General features: G+C 45.3%; 1 protein-coding gene across 4 annotated transcripts in view; it reads right to left on the reverse strand.

The window, feature by feature from the left end:
* The window catches only part of LOC134957932 (complement factor H-like), a 1,300,757-nt gene that overhangs the window by 244,909 nt on the left and 1,037,980 nt on the right, over positions 1-17,868 (reverse strand). For all 4 annotated transcript variants that reach the window (XM_063940180.1, XM_063940181.1, XM_063940178.1 and 1 more), the window contains 2 exons: positions 13,836-14,033; positions 681-857 (listed from right to left, as the gene is read on the reverse strand). In XM_063940180.1, the coding sequence (XP_063796250.1) occupies positions 681-857; positions 13,836-14,033 (375 nt within the window). The remainder of the gene's footprint in view (positions 1-680; positions 858-13,835; positions 14,034-17,868) is intronic.

Genomic DNA, 17,868 nt, shown 5'->3' on the forward strand with positions numbered 1-17,868 from the left:
CAAGCGGTGCCTTGCACTGGGGCCCACTACTGTCAAGGGGCCCAAAGCCAGAGCGGCATGTAATGAGTCAAACTGACTCATTACATGCCGCTGTGTGCTGCGGACCACCGCCGCCGAAGAGAAGAGCAAAGGGACACAGCGGCCACGGGGGGTAAGAAGGAGGAGGGAGGGAGACTCAGGAGCCGCAGCAGCGCAATGTAATTGGTGGAGGTGCCACTGCAGCTGTCCCTCTCCTTCCACATAGGCTGGCCACTGCTGTGAATGCTGGGATGCGCTTCCCTCATCATAGCGGCGAGCAGCGTAATTTGAATAATGGAGACTAATGTGCACCGTTATATGAATTGGTATTATTTTGTGGCCACACCCCTTCCCCATGAAGTCACACACCCTTTTTTGCACGTGCCTACGGCGCGCACTGCCCCTGTTTTACATAGATAGGGGACTCTGATGCCGTTTCTTGCACACAGCGCTAAAATGTCTTGTTATGGCACTGTTCCTAGGTATCCATGTCCCTGGCCCTGAGCAGGTCCCCCTCACCAGATCCTCTCCAGGGGTGAGGGGGTGGATTTGGATGGGACAGGGGGCAAAGTATTTTGTTGCACCTGGGCCCACCGCTCGCTAGTTCCGCCACTGTAGATACAATATATCATCCGCCTGCCGTTTTCCATACTATCACTTACCTGGAGCTTTACATCTTGGATATGTTATTTTTCCCTTGACACATGTGGCTTGCAGGTCTGTTTCTGGCACCATTCCTACATTACATTTAAATTCAATACGGACTCCTTGTTCAACTACAGGGCTTTCGGAATTGATATTATTTATTTTCATTGTAGCCTGTTCTAATTCACAAAAACCTGCAAAATTAAATATTTTATGTAATTAAGCAGGATCATTTAATACATGAATTTACAGTACATGAAAACTATGTAAAATAAGTTAATGACTTCTAAACAGTAACACATTATATTTTTCTTGTGTGTGAAATGCTTCAGAGACGTATAACATGACTAAGGACTTAGGCCCTGATTCAGCAGTACACGCTGATCCAAATGCCCATGCAGAGTCCTGATTATCAGAAGTCAGTACAGGCGCAGAACGGGTCCTGAGTGATCTCACTTCTTATTCCTCCCTCATTAATCCCACCACCTACTACCAGTGCATAAGAACTCACTTCCTATTTCAAGGACAAGAGTGATAAGATCGGAAATGAAATGGTACGCTCTTCCACAGCCAGTGACCTGCTCAACTCCTTTGCTGAACCCCCTGACACCTTCTCTTCATTTGATCCCACAATTGAAGATGAAGTATCTACACTTTTCTCATCTGCCTACTCTGCTATCTTTCCTCTTGATCCTATACCATCACAAATAACCAAAGCTCTGTCTCCTGTGCTCATCCTAACCTTAACTAAAACCTGTAATCTTTATCTACTGGTATCTTTACATCCCTGTTCAAACACGCACTGATTATGCAACCCTCCCTTGACTACCAAGATATATAGGTTACCTATCAATTGAATGTGCCTCCACCCAGACTAAATGTTTAATTAGACTTGCCTGGGTAAGCCTCCCTCAATCCCTATGTGTAAGTGCACCTTCCTAATTAAATCACACACCGCAAATGGGTGTAGTATGGCATGCCGGCGGCCAGGCTCCCGGCGACCAGCATACCGGCGACGGGAGCCCGACAGCGTGGCAAGCGCATTTGAGCCCCTTGCAGGCTCGCGGGGATCCCGACATTCGGCAACCAGAAGACCACCCCTACAAATATTTTACCTGTTTTCCCTTCCAGGATTCATGGATCAAACTCCAGCTCACAGACACAGATGGTAAGTATAAGTCTAATTTATTGTAACAGCATCACTATCATGAATAAATGACCTTTTTTCATGTCCATAAAGAAATACCATGCATATACTATATTCCCCAAAAATACCTATACATAAATTATTTGCATGCAATTCAAAAAATAAGATTTTAAACCTACCGGTAAATCTTTTTCTCCTAGTCCGTAGAGGATGCTGGGGACTCCGTAAGGACCATGGGGATAGACGGGCTCCGCAGGAGACATGGGCACTAAGAAAGAACTGTAGGTATGGGTGTGCACTGGCTCCTCCCTCTATGCCCCTCCTCCAGACCCCAGTTAGAGAAACTGTGCCCAGAGGAGACGGACAGTACGAGGAAAGGATTTTAGTTAATCTAAGGGCAAGATTCATACCAGCCCACACCATCCACACCGTATAACTTTGGATATACAAACCAGTTAACAGTATGAAACAACACAGCATCAGTCCGAGACTGAGGAAAACTGTAACATAACCCTTATGTAAGCAAAAACTATATACAAGTCTTGCAGAAGTAGTCCGCACTTTCGACGGGCGCCCAGCATCCTCTACGGACTAGGAGGAAAAGATTTACCGGTAGGTTTAAAGTCTTATTTTCTCTTACGTCCTAGAGGATGCTGGGGACTCCGTAAGGACCATGGGGATTATACCAAAGCTCCCAAACGGGCGGGAGAGTGCGGATGACTCTGCAGCACCGATTGAGCAAACATAAGGTCCTCCTCAGCCAGGGTATCAAACTTGTAGAATTTTGCAAAAGTGTTTGAACCCGACCAAGTAGCAGCTCGGCACAGCTGTAATGCCGAGACCCCTCGGGCAGCCGCCCAAGAAGAGCCCACTTTCCTGGTGGAATGGGACTTTATTGATTTTGGTAATGGAAATCCAGCCATAGAATGAGCCTGCTGAATCGTGTTACAGATCCAGCGAGCAATAGTCTGCTTGGTAGCAGGAGCGCCAACCTTGTCGGCTGCATACAGGACAAACAGTGCTTCTGTTTTCCGGACCCTAGCCGTTCTGTCCACGTAAATTTTCAAAGCCCTGACCACATCAAGGGACTCAGAATCCTCCAAGTCTCGTGTAGCCACAGGCACCACAATAGGTTGGTTCATATGAAAATACGAAACCACCTTTGGCAAGAATTGAGGACGGTTCTGCAATTCCACTCTATCCATATGGAAAACTAAATAGGGGCTTTTATGAGACAAAGCCGCCAACTCCGACACTCGCCTAGCCGAAGTCAAGGCCAACAACATGACCACTTTCCAAGTGAGATATTTTAACTCCACCATTTTAAGTGGTTCAAACCAGTGTGACTTAAGGAAACTCAACACCACGTTCAGGTCCCAAGGTGCCACCGGAGGTACAAAAGGAGGCTGAATATGCAGCACTCCCTTCACAAAAGTCTGTACTTCTGGGAGAGAAGCCAATTCCCTCTGAAAGAAAATGAATAGGGCTGAAATCTGAACCTTAATGGAGCCTAATTTTAGGCCCAAATTCACTCCAGTCTGTAGGATGTCAAGGAAACGGCCCAGAAGGAATTCTTCCGTAGGAGCATTCCTGGCCTCACACCAAGAAACATACTTTCGCCATATACAGTGATAATGTTTAGCTGTCACGGCCTTCCTAGCCTTTATCAGAGTAGGAATGACCTCATCCGGAATGCCCTTTTCTGCTAGGATCCGGCGTTCAACCGCCATGCCGTCAAACACAGCCACAGTAAGTCTTGGAACAGACAGGGCCCCCGATGTAACAGGTCCTGTCTTAGAGGAAGAGGCCACGGATCTTCCATAAGCATTTCCTGCAGATCCGGATACCAGGCCCTTCGTGGCCAATCTGGAACAATGAGAATTGTCTGTACTCCTCTTTTTCTTATTATTCTCAACACCTTGGGGATGAGAGGAAGAGGAGGAAACACATAGACCGACTGGAACACCCACGGTGTCACAAGGGCGTCCACTGCTACCGCCTGAGGGTCTCTTGTCCTGGCGCAATAACTCTGTAGTTTTTTGTTGAGGCGGGACGCCATCATGTCTATCTCGGGCAGTCCCCACTGATTTGCATTCTGGGCGAAGACTTCCTGATGAAGTCCCCACTCTCCTGGATGTAGATCGTATCTGCTGAGGAAGTCTGCTTCCCAGTTGTCCACTCCTGGAATGAACACTGCTGACAGTGAGCTTACATGATTTTCCACCCACCGAAGAATCCTGGTGGCTTCCGCCATTGCCACTCTGCTCCTTGTGCCACCTTGGCGGTTTACATGAGCCACTGTGGTGATGTTGTCTGACTGAATCAGAACCGGTAGGTCGCGAAACAAAGTCTCCGCTTGATGAAGGGCATTGTATATGGCCCTCAGCTCCAGGACGTTGATGTGAAGACAAGTCTCCTGGCTTGACCAAAGACCTTGGAAGTTTCTTCCCTGTGTGACTGCTCCCCAACCTCGGAGGCTCGCGTCCGTTGTTACCAAAATCCAGTCCTGAATGGCAAAACTGCGACCCTCTAGAAGGTGAGCACTCTGTAGCCACCACAGGAGAGACACCCTTGCCCTGGGGGACAGTGTGATCAACTGATGAATCTGTATATGTGACCCGGACCACTTGTCAAGTAGGTCCCAATGGAAGGTCCTCGCATGGAACCTGCCGGAGGGAATGGCCTCGTAAGATGCCACCATCTTTCCCAGGACTCGAGTGCAGTGATGCACTGACACCTGTTTTGGCTTCAATAGGTCCCTGACCAGAGTCATGAGTTCCTGGGCCTTTTCTATCAGAAGATAAACCCTTTTCTGGTCCGTATCCAGAATCATGCCTAAGAAGGTCAAACGAGTCGTAGGAACTAACTGTGACTTTGGGATATTGAGAATCCAGCCGTGTTGTTGTAACACCTTCAGTGAAAGTGACACGCTGTTCAACAATTGCTCTAGCGATCTCGCTTTTATGAGGAGATCGTCCAAATACCGGATAATTGTGACACCCTGCTTGCACCGGAGCACCATAATTTCCGCCATTACCTTGGTGAAAATCCTTGGGGCTGTGGAAAGCCCAAACGGCAACGTCTGAAATTGGTAATGACAATTCTGTACCGCAAATCTCAGGTACGCCTGATGAGGTGGATATATGGGAACATGAAGGTATGCATGCTTTATGTCCAGGGATACCATAATATCCCCCCTTCAAGGCTGGCAATGACCGCTCTGAGCGATTCCATCTTGAACTTGAACCTTTTCAAGTATAGGTTCAAGGATTTTAAATGTAAATTGGGTCTGACCGAACCGTCCGGTTTCGGGACTACAAATAGGGTTGAGTAATACCCCCTCCCTTGTTGAAGCAGGGGAACTTTGACCACCACCTGTTGAAGACACAATTTGTGAATTGCACTTAAAACTATCTCCCTTTCTGGGGGAGAAGCTGGTAGGGCGATTTGAAAAACCGGCAAGGAGGCACCTCTTCAAATTCCAGCTTGTGACCCTGGGAAACAATTTCTATTGCCCAGGGATCCACCTGTGAGTGAACCCAGATGTGGCTGAATATTCGATGACGTGCCCCCACTGGGGCGGACTCCCTCAGCGGAGCCCCAGCGTCATGTAGAGGCCGGGGAGGACTTCTGCTCCTGGGAACTAGCTGTGGTTGGCAGCTTTTTTCCTCTGCCCTTACCTCTGGCAAGAAAGGACGATCCTCGTACTCTCTTGTTTTTATTTGACCGAAAGGACTGCATTTGATAATGTGGCGCATTCTTAGGCTGTGGAGGAATATAAGGCAAAAAATTTGATTTACCTGCTGTAGCTGTGGAGACCAGGTCCGAGAGACCTTCCCCAAACAATTCCTCACCCTTGTAAGGTAAAACCTCCATATGCCCCTTTGAGTCGGCATCATCTGTCCATTGCCGGGTCCATAGGACTCATCTAGCAGAAATCGACATAGCGTTGACTCTAGAACCCAGTAGGCCAATGTCTCTTTGAGCATCCCTCATATATAAGACAGCATCTTTAATATGACCCAGGGTCAATAAAATGGTATCCTTAACCAGGGTATCCAATTCCGCCGATAAGGTATCTGTCCACGCTGCTACAGTGCTACAAACCCAAGCCGACGCTATTGCCGGTCTGAGTAAGGTACCAGAATGTGTGTAAATGGACTTTAAGGTAGCCTCCTGCTTGCGATCAGCAGGATCCCTGAGAGTAGCCGTATCTTAGGATGGCAGTTTTACCTTTTTGGATAAGCGTGTTAATGCTTTGTCCACCCTTGGGGTGGATTCCCACCGTATCGTGTCCGGGAAAGGATACGCCATAAGAATCATTTTGGGAATCTGCAGTTTCTTGTCTGGAGATTCCCACGCCTTTTCAAATAACTCGTTCAGCTCATCAGAAGGGGTAAAGGTTACCTCAGGTTTCTTTTCCTTATACATGTGTACCCTCGTGTCAGGGACAGGGGGTTCCTCTGTGATATGCAAAACATCCTTTATTGCAATAATCATATATTGAATACTTTTAGCCAATTTTGGCTGTAACTTTGCATCATCGTAGTCGACACTGGAGTCAGAATATGTGTCGGTATTAGTGTCTACTATTTGGGATAGTGGGCGTTTTTGAGACCCCGAGGGTCCCTGCGACATAGGGGCAGGCAGGGCCTGACTCTCTGCATAATTCCTGGACTCAGCTTTGTCCATCCTTTTGTGCAATAAATTCACATTAGCACTTAAAACATTCCACATATCCACCCAGTCAGGTGTCGGTGTTGCCGACTGAGACACCACATTCATTTGCTCCACCTCCTCGCTAGGAAAGCCTTCTACCTCAGACATGCCGACACCCGCGTACCGACACATCACACACTCAGGGAAACCTCTTATCTGAAGGCAGAAGGCCCTTTGGAGAGACAGAGAGAGAGTATGCCAGCACACACCCAGCGCTAATGACCCAGGAAAAAACACACACTATCTGTTTACCCAAGTAGCGCTGTAATTATCTATTTGCGCCAAATTATGTGCCCCCCATTTTTTAAAAACCTCTTTCACCGTGGTAAGCAGGGGAGAGTCCGGGGAGCTTGTCTCAGCGGTGTGCTGTGGAGAAAATGGCGCTGGTGAGTGCTGAGGAACAAGCTCCGCCCCCTCAGCGGCGGGCTTCGTCCCGCTGAAAAATTCAAAAACTGGCGGTGGATCTCTTTTATATACTGTGCCCAGCCTGTATATATGCTTATTGCCAGATTTGGAGGTCCTTATTGCTGCCCAGGGCGCCCCCCCTGCACCCTGCACCCTTACAGTGACTGCTGTGTGTGTGCTGTGTGGGAGCAATGGCGCACAGCGTTACCGTTGTGCGTTACCTCTTTGAAGATCTGAAGTCTTCTGCCGCCTCTGAAGTCTTCTTTCTTCACATACTCACCCGGCTTCTATCTTCCGGCTCTGCGAGGACGGTGGCGCGGCTCTGGATCGAACGGCGAGGGTGAGACCTGCGTTCCATTCCCTCTGGAGATAATGGTGTCCAGTAGCCTAAGAAACAGAGCCTAACATTAAAGTAGGTCTGTTTCTCTCCCCTCAGTCTCTCGATGCAGGGAGTCTGTTGCCAGCAGGCTCCCTGAAAATAGAAAACCTAACCAAAATACTTTCTTTCCAGGAAACTCAGGAGAGCTCCCTGAAATGCACCCAGTCTCCTCTGGGCACAGTAATCAACTGGGGTCTGGAGGAGGGGCATAGAGGGAGGAGCCAGTGCACACCCATACCTAAAGTTCTTTCTTAGTGCCCATGTCTCCTGCGGAGCCCGTCTATCCCCATGGTCCTTACGGAGTCCCCAGCATCCTCTAGGACGTAAGAGAAATTACCTTCTTTAAGCAACACCATTAGGTGTTAGAGTGACCCGGGTACTCTCAATCAATAAAAAAATGTTTGCGCAGTTGGGGCCCAATGAATACATAGAGAAACTGTCATCCCTTGGGAATGGTGGAGAGTTTCCAATATAGAGCTTAGGGTTAATTTAATCTATTTTGCTGGAAATAAATAGATGATCCTCCTTTCCCTATGTATTTTGGCTTTAAGCAGCTAACAGATGCAGTGTTACAAATAGTAGAAAGTATTATTTTGTTTCCATTTACCATATGTGTGCTACTCATGTAGATTACTAGAGTCCTATTCAGCCTTTCTCCTTCCTTAGTTACTTTTGTTTCCTTTTAAAGTTTGCAAAGTCTGTATCAGTTGTGTAACTTTTGTAGTCTTTAGGTAGCAATTCTGCAGCTCACACCAGATATAGGGGTAAATTTACTAAGATTCGTATTTTCCCGTTTCAGGTCAAAGTTCAATCACGAATGACATCGAAAGTGTAAAACTGCAACTTTTTGAATTTATTACGACTAATTTACTAAGCTGTCGTATTCAGGTTTTTCTTTTGTTCCGATGTCGATGTCATTCGAGTTTTTTTTTCTATTTTTACGGCAGTGATTAGCAAAACACTGCCGACTTTTTAAAAATGAATCTCGGCCGGATCTGTGTGATCCGTGCTGGGGTTCATTATTTTTTTTTTTTTTAAATTAAACAGTGTAAAATTAAAAAAAAAATTGCGTGGGGTCCCCCCTCCTAAGCATAACCAGCCTCGGGCTCTTTGAGCCGATCCTGGTTGCAGAAATATAGGGAAAAAAATGACAGGGGTTCCCCCATATTTAAGCAACCAGCATCGGGCTCTGCGCCTGGTCCTGGTTCCAAAAATACGGGGGACAAAAAGAGTAGGGGTCCCCCGTATTTTTAAAACCAGCACCGGGCTCCACTAGCTGGACAGATAATGCCACAGCCGGGGGTCACTTTTATATAGTGGCCTGCGGCCGTGGCATCAAAAATCCAACTAGTCACCCCTGGCCGGAGTACCCTGGGGGAGTGGGGACCCCTTCAATCAAGGGGTCCCCCCCCAGCCACCCAAGGGCCAGGGGTGAAGCCCGAGGCTGTCCCCCCCCATCCAATGGGCTGCGGATGGGGGGGCTGATAGCCTTTGTTGTAAATGAAAAGATATTGTTTTTAGTAGCAGTACTACAAGTCCCAGCAAGCCTCCCCCGCATGCTGGTACTTGGAGAACCACAAGTACCAGCATGCGGCGGAAAAACGGGCCCGCTGGTACCTGTAGTACTATTACTAAAAAAATACCCAAATAAACACAAGACACACACACACCTTGAAAGTAAAGATTTATTACATACATGCACACAAACATACATACATACTTACCTTACGTTCACACGCAGGTCGGTCCTCTTCTCCAGTAGAATCCAAGGGGTACCTGTTGAATAAATTCTACTCACCAGATCCAGGGTCCCAGGGTCCTCGGGGCAACCATTTGTAATCCAGGTACTTGAATAAAAAAACAAAACGGATTCCCGAGCCACGAACTGAAAGGGGCCCCATGTTTTCACATGGGACTCCTTTCCCCGAATGCCAGAAACCCACTCTGACTTCTGTCTAAGTGGGTTTCCTCAGCCAATCAGGGAGCGTCACGTTGTAGCACTCTCCTGATCGGCTGTGTGCTCCTGTCCTGACTGACAGGCGGTACACGGCAGTGTTACAATGTAGCGCCTATGCGCTCCATTGTAACCAATGGTGGGAACTTTCTGCCCTGCGGTTGACCTAAAGTGACGTCACCACTGAGCAGAAAGTTCCCAGCATTGGTTACAATGGAGCGCATAGGCGCTACATTGTAACACTGCCGTGTGCCGCCTGTCACTCAGTACAGGAGCACACAGCCGATCAGGAGAGTGCTACAACGTGGCGCTCCCTGATTGGCTGAGGAAACCCACTTAGACAGAAGTCAGAGTGGGTTTCTGGCATTCGGGGGAAAGGAGTCCCATGTGAAAACATGGGGCCCCTTTCAGTTCGTGGCTCGGGAATCCGTTTTGTTTTTTTATTCAAGTACCTGGATTACAAATGGTTGCCCCGAGGACCCTGGGACCCTGGATCTGGTGAGTAGAATTTATTCAACAGGTACCCCTTGGATTCTACTGGAGAAGAGGACCGACCTGCGTGTGAACATAAGGTAAGTATGTATGTATGTTTGTGTGCATGTATGTAATAAATCTTTACTTTCAAGGTGTGTGTGTGTCTTGTGTTTATTTGGGTATTTTTTTAGTAATAGTACTACAGGTACCAGCGGGCCCGTTTTTCCGCCGCATGCTGGTACTTGTGGTTCTCCAAGTACCAGCATGCGGGGAGGCTTGCTGGGACTTGTAGTACTGCTACTAAAAACAATATCTTTTCATTTACAACAAAGGCTATCAGCCCCCCCATCCGCAGCCCATTGGATGGGGGGGGACAGCCTCGGGCTTCACACCTGGCCCTTGGGTGGCTGGGGGGGGGACCCCTTGATTGAAGGGGTCCCCACTCCTCCAGGGTTCCCCGGCCAGGGGTGAATAGTTGGATTTTTGATGCCACGGCCGCAGGGCACTATATAAAAGTGACCCCCGGCTGTGGCATTATCTGTCGAGCTAGTGGAGCCCGGTGCTGGTTTTAAAAATACGGGGGACCCCTACTCTTTTTGTCCCCCGTATTTTTGGAACCAGGACCAGGCGCAGAGCCCAATGCTGGTTGCTTAAATATGGGGGAACCCCTGTCATTTTTCCCCCCATATTTCTGCAACCAGGATCGGCTCAAAGAGCCCGAGGCTGGTTATGCTTAGGAGGGGGGACCCCACGCATTTGTTTTTGTGAAAAAAACAACTTTCCCACCCCTTCCTACTGATAGACATGCACGGATCTCATGGATCCCTGCATGCCTATGCAATCACGGATATAAAAAGCAGGTCTGCTTTTTTTTAGCACTTTTTTGCGATTTGTAATTTTTCACGGCAGTGTTTTCCTCTTTGGAGATTTGCACTTTTTAGTAAATGACCGAGTTCTACTAATTTGCTGGCGTATTTTGACCGATGGTGTATTCATTCGTATTTTTTTACAACTACTTCCAAAAAAATACGAATGCCCTCATCTCTGCCGTGATTTGAGTTTAGTAAATTACCGAGATGACACTTTGAAGAAAAAACGGCATCTCGGTCAAAATCGGGACCTTAGTAAATTTACCCCATAGTCTTTCTTAAGCAGTATAAAGGCTGATTTAACTAATAGACTACTTTCACTCCTGCTCAGCTGTATATACAGTCGCGTTACCGCTGTGTATGTATATATATATATATATATATATATATATATGCAATTACAATCTCCATCTCATCATATGACGGGACATGCCACTTGTATTAATAATCTATTATCCAGCAACTTCTTTGTATATATGACTACAATAGTGCAGGCTATAGATATAATTACACTCACATGCCCATGGTGTAATCTAGCGGGAGCTTATTAATGAGCCACAGGATATTGAATTAGTTATTTGGTGCTAATAGTCTTTTACTCTTATCGGCTACCTCAAAAGTATAATAGCCCTGTAGGGTCTTTAATTATGGCCACACTGTTCTTTTTCTTTATATATGCACCCAACATCTATATAGCATTTATGAATGAGTATTCAGTGTGTAGAATAAATATCACTACCTCTCCTCTCCGCATATACGATATGAATATTGAAGGATGCAGAGAACTTAATAATTGTAAATATGTGGCTCTATCATGGTTCAACTTATTTGTATCTTACTGTACAGCCTGACAATATTCTTCAGCACTATAAATGTCCCTTATATTGTCATATTACTTCCACAGAGCATTACATTACCACTTGACAGTTATTGAGGATATTGCTCATCTTGTTGCCATAGTCTAAGCTGCATAGCTAGGTGTATTAGAATGGCTGTAGTGTCAGATGCAGTGTAGGTGGCAGTTTTTTCACTTACAGCCCCTCACGACTTGTCAGCACTGCTGTTGAACGCTCCCCCGACTCCTTCCTGATGGGTGTCACTCGTTCACTGCCTGTGCAAGCCTCAGCGCCGGACCCCTGCTTCTGATGAGGAGAGGCTATCTCCAGAGCTGGCGTCAGCGTTGCTATGGCACTGGCCGGAGCCTCACTGCCCCCTCCGCCGCTGGCATCTGCCGTTGTTATGGCACTGGCCGGGGCTTCTCTGCCTCTTCCACTGCTCCTTCCACCCAGGTGACCACTGGAGAGCTCTCCATCAGGTCACACCGCCTTCCCCTGCCCGCCTGGAGGACTTAGTGGATGCAGCGGCTCACCATCTCAGCGCGATCTCCGCCGGGTGACTGGAAGGCTGGCTGGCTGGCAGACGACCCCGCTCTCCGCTTCTCCATCCAACTGCCCTGTATGGCTGCGCTCCCTAAGCTCTCCAACCGCTGCTGTAATGTTTACAGCAATTACAGCTCTCAGCAGTGCTGGAGAGACTTAGGTGCTAGCACTTTCAGGGGGATCTGCATTCTGCCTGACTGCCGACGGGAGCTCTATTTATTCTCCCCAGACCTCCGGCTCGTGCAGCTCCCTTCCCGCCTAAGCCGCGCGCTATCCCCCTGCCACCGCCAATCAGTGTCTCTATCTCCCGAAGCTCACGGTCAGCCCTGCACCCCGCTCGTGGACCCACTCTTCCCGCCCTGAAGGTTTTTACTCCAGCAGCGCGCGGTCAGCACTAGGGACCCTATCTGCTGCCTTTGCTGCCCTACAGGCTATTGCTGGCTCACAATGTCTCGAGCTCATCTTGAGGGACACACCACAACTACCAGATCAATACAATTATGGCGGCTGACCTCTGTAACAATTGATGGGCAAACTGTTCTAGTGTACTGTTAACACTATATATATATATATATATATATATTTCTATTTCATATATTTACACCTATTATACTTATTGTGCATTTCTCATAACACGATATACTCATATAAACCCCAGACAAATTGGACTTTAAATTAATAACACACTCGTTCTATCACTAACAATAAACATATATTAAATTATGGCTATACAATCAATAACAACCAATATTCATGTTACACTTACTCCCATTCTGAAAAAATAAAATTCTAACTGTAACTCTCTCTCAAATTACCATCCCATTTCCCAGCTCCCATGCCCCTCCAAGCTACTTGAGAGACTTGCCTACACTACCTCACACACTTTCATATCTCACACAACTTAATGGATCCACTTCAGTCAGGCTTTCATGACCAAAACTCCACAGAGACAGCAGTGAATGTTCTGGCCGCTGCTAAATTTAAAAGCCTTTACTCACTTCTAATATCCCTTTCACATTGCAGAAATAACTCATTATCGACCCGGTATATTGCCAGGTTGACACAGATTGCTGTGCGGTATGAAATGGTGACTCCAGAAATCCCGGGTCGCCTGACCCAGTAATTCAACCCGGGAATAAAAAAGGGAAATTTCCAGGTTATTACCAGATCAGGTGTAGTGTGAACGGGTTACCCGGGTCAATGTGACCCGGTACCCGTTCACTGCATAGGGAGAGGTGTAGCGGAGATTATCTCCTCTCCTAGTGCTACCTCTGCACATGCCCACGATGACACTGCGGTCCCTGCACCCGATGGCAACCCGACCCGGCATATTGCCGGGTCAGGGAAGCCAGTGTAAGGGTCTAATGCAATTTGCACTCGGGAAGGATCCGTTTCCAATTCCCGGGTGCGACCCAGCATTTGCTATGTGAAAGTGGTATCATTCTCCTTGAACCCAAATAACCTTCAATGCCTCCCTATCTAATCACATCCCCTTCTGCACAGTCCACACATAACATCACATACTGTATTTTGTTTTTCTTAATTTTTACATCCTCCCGACCAGGGTCACAGAGCGGAGACCTGGGAAATTGTCAGTATCACAATTAAAATACTGATAATTAGCTCCACCTGTGAGGTTTTTTTTTAAATGTGTCAGCCAGGTGAATACACCTGTGCACCAACTAGCAGATCTGTAAAATATGCACTGTTATGGGTTCATGAGGACTGGTGATGGAAAACACTGAAGTACTGAAAGGTTGTCAGGTAACTGATTCCTTTCAGTGACAGAGGAGCATGTTTATTTATTTTGCATTTAAACTATTTTGTTTGTCTCATTGGTACTTACCACTTTTGAGGCATTTAGGATATTGCACCACTCCTTGATTACATGTTTGTCTCATACCAATGCCAGAGAGAGGCTCATGTCCTGCTTTACAGGTAAATTCTATTGCATGACCATTTTGAGTGTATATCTTGGGTTCAGATCTCCACCTCAGATATAAATTATTTTGATCCATTTCCTTTTTTGTTATAGTACATGGCTCTGAATTAAAAACAAAAATAAACACCAATCAATAACATTTGATCTACAGGCCAGCTGAGTTTTATGAATTGTATACAAAGACAAGCTTGCAGGTGCACAATTCAAACACTACCAATTGATTAATAATAATCATTGCAATAAAATTTAGCATTTTGAGTGAGGTTCTTCTCATAGTTATGGCCATAAATAATGGCTTCAATGAGGTGTTGGCATAGTTGTCTATATCGGGTTCACCATACCGGCACCGGGAGCCCAATCGCCGGCTTACCGACACTGTGGCGAGTGCAAATGAGCCCCTTGCGGGCTGCTGCGCTCGTCATGCTACGCTATTTTATTCTCCCTCCAGGGGGGTCATGGACCCCACGAGGGAGAATAAGTGTCGGTATGCCGGCACCGGTATACTGTGCGCCAGGATCCCGTCAGTCGGCATACTGATGACCACCCGTCTATATCGGACATCCAATCCTTAATGTAACGTAGATGTACAGAGACATTATACCATTCTAAATTTGGAAGAGTTAATCCCCCCTTAGAAGTAGGTTGTTGTAATTTAATTATACTAATTCTTACTTTTTTCCCCTCCCATTTAAATTAATTAAAGACTGTTAATGTCATTGACATAATTTCTAGTCAAATCACCTGGAGTATCTGTATAGGGTATAGTAATCTCGGAAAATATACAATTTTTATTATATTAATTAGTCCTGTGAGTCAGAAGGTTTTTCCAACCTTTCAATTCAGTCTCAAACCTTTTTATGGCTAACTTCACGTTGATACCATACAATGTACACAAGTATTTTAGGATTTTAACCCCCAAATAAGTTATATATTTTGGGGCCCATATTATGGGTAGCTCACCTGCCCATGCTTGTTTACTCCAATTTAAGATACATAGCCACTGATTTATCTAAATTATTTGTAAATTCCAACGCCTTCCCAAATTCCATCAGTTTTTGCATTAATGGCTTTAAGGATGACCTTGGGTTCACTGTATACAAAAGCAGATATGATCTCTTTAGTTCTGGCCAAAATACCTCTCGAAGTTGGTCAATTTTGTAGATAACGAAGCAAAGGAACCAAGGCCAAATTGAACAACAGTGAAGAGAGTAGACAACCCTGCCTTGTTAATCTATTCCATTTTAACCTTTTCGCTCCTAGTGCCATTAATAAGAAGGGATGTGTAAGGGTTGTATAGAGAAATGTTATACATTTTCCGCCAGAGTGCCTTTTATGTAACACTTTGTATAAAAATGGCCACGATATAGTGTCAAATGCCTTATTGGCATCGAAGCTTAATAATATTCCTGGCTTAGAAGTACTGTATCTTGTTGTAACTGTACGATTGCTGCAATGGCTGTTCTTAGCCCTTTGACTGAGTGACGGCCTGTTATGAATCCCAGCTGATGGTATGTCAATAAGTCAGAGGAAATTGACTGCAATCTATTAGCCATAATTTTGGCTATAAGTTTACAGTCTCAGTTTAATAGAGTGATTGGATGATAAGATGACTCCATTTGGGGTTCCTTGCCTGAGTTTAAAATTAATGTTGTATATGCCTCATTAAATGGTAAATATTCTAGGCTATTTTTATATACAGTATATGTTAAAATAGGTCAGTCAGTTTGGGAGAGAGCTCCCGTTGTAGGAGTTTATAGTATTCTTCTGACAGCCCATCAGAGCCTGGGGATTTTCTCATTTGTAGTGACGATATCCCTGCCTGTATCTCTTCCTTAGTTATATCTGAATTAAGTATTTCTTTTTGAACTTGATTTAATTTTAGAATATTAGTTTCTTCTATTAACTGATTTATCATATGATCCTCTTGTGGGATCGCTGTATAGAGATTGGAGTAAAATTTGTGGAATATTTTTGTTATATCTTCATTATTTATTAAGAGATTCCCATTTTTCAAACCTTTTATTGCTGTTACATTGTTTCTTGCTTTACGCGGTCTAGTCAGTAAGGCTAGCAATCTCCGCTAATGATTTTCCACTCTACCAAATGGTTCCTGTAGTAATTTAATAGTGTTTTTGTCTACTCTAATAAATAGCTTTCTAACAACTGTCTGTTCTGTTTATATGCCATAAGCATTTTCTCTGTTGGATTGATTACATATTCCCAAAAGCTCTCTGTGGTCTTGCCGCACAGTATGTGTTTATGAGTGACGCAGCATATATTATTAGCTGGGGCATCCAGTAACATGCCCCAGCTAATAATATATGCTGCATCACACTTAATAATGGGGATACTCTTACTTTGCACTCCAAAATCACAAGTAGGAAAAAAAAGAATTTAGCTTTACTCCTTTTCTGGTTTTATAAATAAACCCAATCATGTATCAGTCTATAGAAGAGCTGGGGCAACAATATATGGGTGCTGAGGCAGCTGCCAGTCATAGTACTTCTTCAACATCTACTAAAGGTGCTCATTGGGAAATAAGTGGTACAAAAGGGCACCTCAAATCTAAACAGCATTTCACAATGGTAAAGAACACATTTCCTTTAAATAGAAGAGGAAAATTGACTGCTGAAAAGTGTAAAAATTGCCAGTATGCCATACACCACATGTAGTGGCAAGAATAGGCTTCGACCATTGCCTTTCCTTTTGAGTGGTGATCCTACTACTGCTGCTTCATACAATAAAGGGCCTATTGTGGAATTTGCTAATGCTAGGGCCAAATACAGTAGTCAGGCATCTCTGTAACCTTGCATTCAATATAAACTGTACATGTGTCATCTATAAAACAGAAGAACACTACGGCTAAAGGACAAATTGTGTGTTCAGATACTTCGCAAATCTCTGTGGAGAGTTTAAGGGTGCCACATTAGCTATGTCTGAGTTTGACATTTCTTATTGTGACACTGTAATCCTAGAGAAGCCCCCTTCCACCATTTCTGAACCCTCTTCAAATGTGAGGATAATTAATAGAATATGTAAGGATAGTAATGGTTTTGACATAGAAATTGATGATGCTACTGTGGAAGTGCAACAGGATGAGGGGGATATTTGTGTATCTGATGCTAATGAGGATATTGATGATGAATGTTTTGGATAAGAATTTGCTCAAATTCAGGAGTAAGATGTTGTTTGTGGCATCAGTTCCTACCATTGATGATAACAATAAGGACAATGTTGTCATACCTGGCCAAAGGACAAACAAAATTTTTTTTTATGTGGAATTATTTTTTTACCCAAATCCTGACATTTGTAAAGGCATCTGGACCATACGTTAATGCACGCTATGTATAAAAAATCTTGTAAAATTATACTGTATCAAGCAGTCCAGTATCAGCTACCATCAGATAGCGAGAGCACATACAGACTCCACCACCAACACCCGCCTCATTAATGATTGAAGGTACTGTAGTTGTTATGCACACCAGTGCCTGCAGGAATGTACTGGTGTCTGAACTGTTATGCACACCAGTGCCTGCAGGAATGTACTGGTGTCTGAACGGAGAGGGATGCAAAACAAATGAACTCACAGACAGACTGGGGAAAATGACATTACGTACACAGAAGGTGATAGGGTAACCAAATAAACACAAAGTGAACAGAGAAGCCCAGAGGCTAAGAAACTGGGTGTCTCCCTAGCATTAGGAATGCTCAGATGGAAAAAGCAAAATGTTGTGTTTTAATACGTAGAGAACCCGAAATGCTGTTGCTAAGGGCAACAGCAAAACCCTAAAGGGTTACCAACGGGGGTGGCAGTAAACTCCTTGGTCAGAGATGGAATGATAGACACAAGGAGAGTCTCCACAATCCTATTCCTCACTTGCAGTGCACAGGTTCAGTTTACTGCCACTAAACTGACACCTGAACACCTTGCACAGTG

This window comes from Pseudophryne corroboree, chromosome 9, assembly GCF_028390025.1.
Source record: "Pseudophryne corroboree isolate aPseCor3 chromosome 9, aPseCor3.hap2, whole genome shotgun sequence".
NCBI lineage: Eukaryota > Metazoa > Chordata > Amphibia > Anura > Myobatrachidae > Pseudophryne > Pseudophryne corroboree.